Source organism: Lathyrus oleraceus, chromosome 5 (assembly GCF_024323335.1).
Source record: "Lathyrus oleraceus cultivar Zhongwan6 chromosome 5, CAAS_Psat_ZW6_1.0, whole genome shotgun sequence".
NCBI classification, from domain to species: domain Eukaryota; kingdom Viridiplantae; phylum Streptophyta; class Magnoliopsida; order Fabales; family Fabaceae; genus Lathyrus; species Lathyrus oleraceus.
In genome coordinates this window covers 286481800-286485844 of record NC_066583.1, presented here as the reverse complement: position 1 = coordinate 286485844, position 4045 = coordinate 286481800, and the positions used below count along the sequence as shown (strand labels likewise).

At 38.4% G+C, this 4045-nt stretch overlaps 1 protein-coding gene across 1 annotated transcript; it reads right to left on the bottom strand.

Annotated features, from left to right (window-relative positions):
• Nucleotides 1–1661: 1661 nt before the first annotated feature.
• On the bottom strand, nt 1662–2644 carry LOC127080229 (uncharacterized). The gene is made up of 2 exons (XM_051020556.1): nt 1876–2644; nt 1662–1783 (listed from the first exon to the last, which is right to left on the bottom strand). Exons 1-2 carry the CDS (start codon nt 2642–2644, stop codon nt 1662–1664), a joined length of 891 nt encoding a protein of 296 aa, XP_050876513.1.
• Between the last annotated feature and the right edge of the window lie 1401 nt (nt 2645–4045).

Sequence of the window (4045 nt, the reverse complement as noted above, 5' to 3'; positions counted from 1 at the left end):
TTACATGAATCAGTGCCTTCACATCATTTCTTCTGGTTAGCATGCAAGGAATCAGGTACAAGGGAACAATTGTGGGAGACAAGGTGTCTTGTGACAGACTGCCACAACAAGGTGAAGGCGACAATGTCCTTTTCTTGCAGAGTATACAGAGTTGTGGGTGTACTATTATACATTCTTTTGTCTTCTGAAGCCCCTTGGTCTTATCCACTTGATTCAAATGAATTTGCTTAAATGAAACCCAAAGATCCCCTCCAATGCATCAATCCTTCCACGTCTGTCCTAGGAACCCATCTACTTTCTACATTTTTCTTCTTTGGCAGAGTTCATCTTTTTGCTTCAGTTTGTGTTCCTAGGTGTTGTGCTTTGTAGTCTTGCCTCAGCTCGACAGAGTTAACCTTAAATCAAGCAACAAACACATCAAAACAAAGGTATGAATTAAAAACAACTAAAGCATGTAATAATTCATTAAATATGGGTTATCACATCCCCAAAATTGAACCATTACCTGTCCCTAGGTGATGCAACAAGTAACGACAGAGAAACGTCTCTTTCCAAATAACCACCTTTTCAGGCAACACAAACTCACCTTCAACCCATAAATCATCTCGAAGGGCTATTTTCAAAGATTGGCATAACTTAGCCCTGAAGCTAGATCAAAAGTCTGTGTGTGCTCTATGCATTAATGATGCTACATGTCACGCCAATACTCTTCATTCAAGATAGCTAGCCTATATTTAACTTAGGTTGCCTTATTCTATGGTCCAAGATTTCAATTTTCAGTTTCAGTTGGGGTTTTTTACTATTCTATTTTCATACTTTTGTACTTAGGATCACACATGCATTTTATTGATAAGTTAGGAAGATTCTCCATCTTTTCCCCTGATAGGATCTCACTTGTAATCAGTCCAACCTGGTACTAATGGTGAATACATCTATTGTTCCTCTAGTTTCATGCACATGAACTTTTTATAAAGACTTGCTTCTCCAGTTTTGTGCACATGAACTTATTCAAGAAGTGCACTTTGGCTTACTTCATCTACACACTTTGGTGTGTTTATTTACATATGCAGTGTGTCAAATATACTAGATCCTAAACAACAGTATTATCCTCCCCTAACTAAATTCTACGGCGAACTCTTATTCCATACTTTAAAACAATTCAAAATTGTCAAAAGGCTATCTATTTTTCTAACTACTAAAGGCGTGACTGAGGTTATCAGAAATACAAGAAGGTGCAATTTATTAGAAATCAAAACCTTGTTTTCAACATTGTCACAGTCCTAGTAGATTTTTCCTAAGTTTGCTAGAGTTGTCTGTCTTATAGGGGTTGTAGTCCATTTGTTTTCTCTGTTTTTATTTTTTATTTTTTAACATAAAAATAACAATGAAATAACAACCAAAAACCAACAAAGTTTAATTAATTCAAAATATGGCTGAAGACCGCCAAACCACAACTAAACAAATAAATTTAAAACTAACAACTTTAAAAAATAGGCAACAAACATATGATGAGAATTGAGAATTTATTATTCGATGGGGCAAGGTCACAACATTGGTCTCCACTCCCCCAAACTTAAAGTAAGGACATTTTCCTCACTGTCAATTGATGAAATGGGACGTGTCATTAGTTTCCTCTCAATTAAGGTCAAGAGAAATACCATCTAAGCATTAAGCATGTTACTCTTCCTCAAAGCATGATATTCCTTCTTCTTCTTTCTAGCCTCCTTTTGGGTACGCTCTGGCAGAGGTTCTTTCTTTGAAGTATTTGGTGCCTCAGAGACAGCTTCAGTCGTGACAGTTATAGGCACCTTAACTTGCTTAGATTAATCTTTCTTAGGGGGGGGGGGGGGTACTTGGGCTTGGTTGGAGGCTTGCCTTTGGTAGGGGATTTCTTATTTTGTGCAACCTTTGCTGGAGCAGGAGTGCTATCCTTCACTGGTTTCTTTACTTTTTCCAGAGTGACAACATATGTCACATCAGAATTCATCTCCTCCTTAGATTCTTCTTCAGACTCAAATTTGTGTGAGTCTTCAATTGAATCCTTCTCTTCCTTAACAACTTTCCCTTCCTCTTTCGCAATGGTCCAACCCTCCCACTGGCCATTCAAGTCATTTCCTACCTCTTCATTTGCATCCTTCTCACTACCAGTATCATCGTCAATCTTTTCATCCTCATTCTCCTCTTCATGAATTTTATCATCTTGCACTTCCTCTTTATTATCACCAACTTTTTCTTCTTCTTCTTCAATGCTCTTTTTATCTTGCACCCTTACAGATGCGCCAACCATCATCTCCTTTTTGTCCTTGGCAACTTGTGTCAACAATTCCTTTAATGTTCTCTCATCCTCATCATGACTCTCTTCAACAACACTTCTCTCTTCTTTTTCATTTTTCCTAGTAGTCTCTCCCTCAGGCACGCCACTAGTGTTCACTTGTTTGGGCTTCTTGTCCTTTCTGGCCTTTTTCCTTGGCTTCTCAACATTGTTCTCTTTGGGCATTCCAGATCTAGACGCTACTGGTGCACCAGAAGACGCAACCTTTTTCTGCTTTTTTCCTTTCTTCTTTTTATTGACTTCCTCAATGTCCCGGTGTTGATTAATTTTTTCTTCAAGGTCCCCAAGAATATGATCTGGGAAAACTTGCATAGCTTCATCATTATAATTCCACTCATTTAATTTCTTCTCCCACTCAAACTTCTCTTTTCAAAATTTATAAAAATTCCTCTGATCCTTTTGCATCTGCAGCAACACCTTCCACAATACCTGGTCTGTCTCGAAGTTGGTTTCAGCCCTTGTCGACTCCTGCCTCACCTCAGGTTGCCTCTTCTCCTTTTTGGCTTCATAAGGGTCTGGATTGCAACCTTATCAAAGGCAGCTTGAGGGTCGCATATCTCATTAGTGGACTTTTGAGGTACACCATGCCTCTTGTAGAGAGTAGAGATTAAACAAGGGAAATACATTATACCTTCTTTATTTTTAGACCAGGCTTGAATCTCTTGAACAATAATCTTTTCCATATTGATGCCCTCTCCAAAAGTGATGTAGTGAAGAAACACTAATATTGGTATGTTTATAGTTTCATTGTGTGTTGTTGGTCACAGGGATTGCTTAATAAATTGATACCACACTTTGGGTTCTAAACGCAAATACATTCTCTTCACGCTCTTCTCTTCACTAGTTTCTACCCGCTTAGTGTCTGGGTTGCACAGAGATTCCATGTACACATCGTAATCAGCATCACCAGGGGCCACAAAGAGTTCTTGGCACATGTCTTCAACTGGTCCTAATTTGAACAACATATTAATGGTTTCTTCAGAATAAGATACCTTCACACCTCTAACCACCACTTCAACCTTTTTGTTGGTGGTGTCAACTAAATTCGAGTAGAACTCCTTCAAAATCTGAATGTTGTAGGGTTACGATTGCTGGAAAACCTGGTACACTTCCTCGTTTCAACCAACTTTCCCATATCTCTAGGGAGACTCAGGTTTTCATATTGAATGTCCAAGATGAAACCTCTTTAAGAATGCATGCTCATCTTTGAGAAATAATCAGTTAATCGCTGGATGGAATCACTATTTATGAAGGTTTCACCATTAGACATATCATCATCTGAGTAGTCTACCACATGAGTGACATTTTTGTGGGCACTAGATTTGTAGCGTCCTTGGGTGTAGGTGGGCTTCAGGATGATATTAGGGTTTGAGTGTTTGGAGATAACGGGTTGTTTGAGAATGAGTGAGATGGAAAGTAGGGAGGAAGTCTTTGAGAAACAATTTAGGAAGAAAGAAAGGTTGATGGTTTATGATCTTTTAGGAGTTGAGAGAATATGATGATGGAAGTGGTGGATTGCACATTTTAAAAGGGAATGTAAGAGAGAGAGGGAAAACAAAAGGTACGGTTTAAATTTTGAAAATGCTAAGAAAGATAAGGAAGATGAATTGGCTAGGTTAAAGAGTGGTTACTTGTGGCAACATCCAAAATTATGAAGTGTGGATACAACACAATTAATAAGCATGTCCAAAGGTGACATCATGCACAAGGCTC

Coding starts and splice junctions, on each gene's coding strand:
- LOC127080229 (XM_051020556.1), bottom strand. CDS start 2,644: ATGCAAGTTTTCCCAGATCATATTCTTGGGGACCTTGAAGAAAAAATT. Junction 1,784..1,875: donor TAAGAAATCCCCTACCAAAG/GCAAGCCTCCAA, acceptor TCACGACTGAAG/CTGTCTCTGAGGCACCAAAT.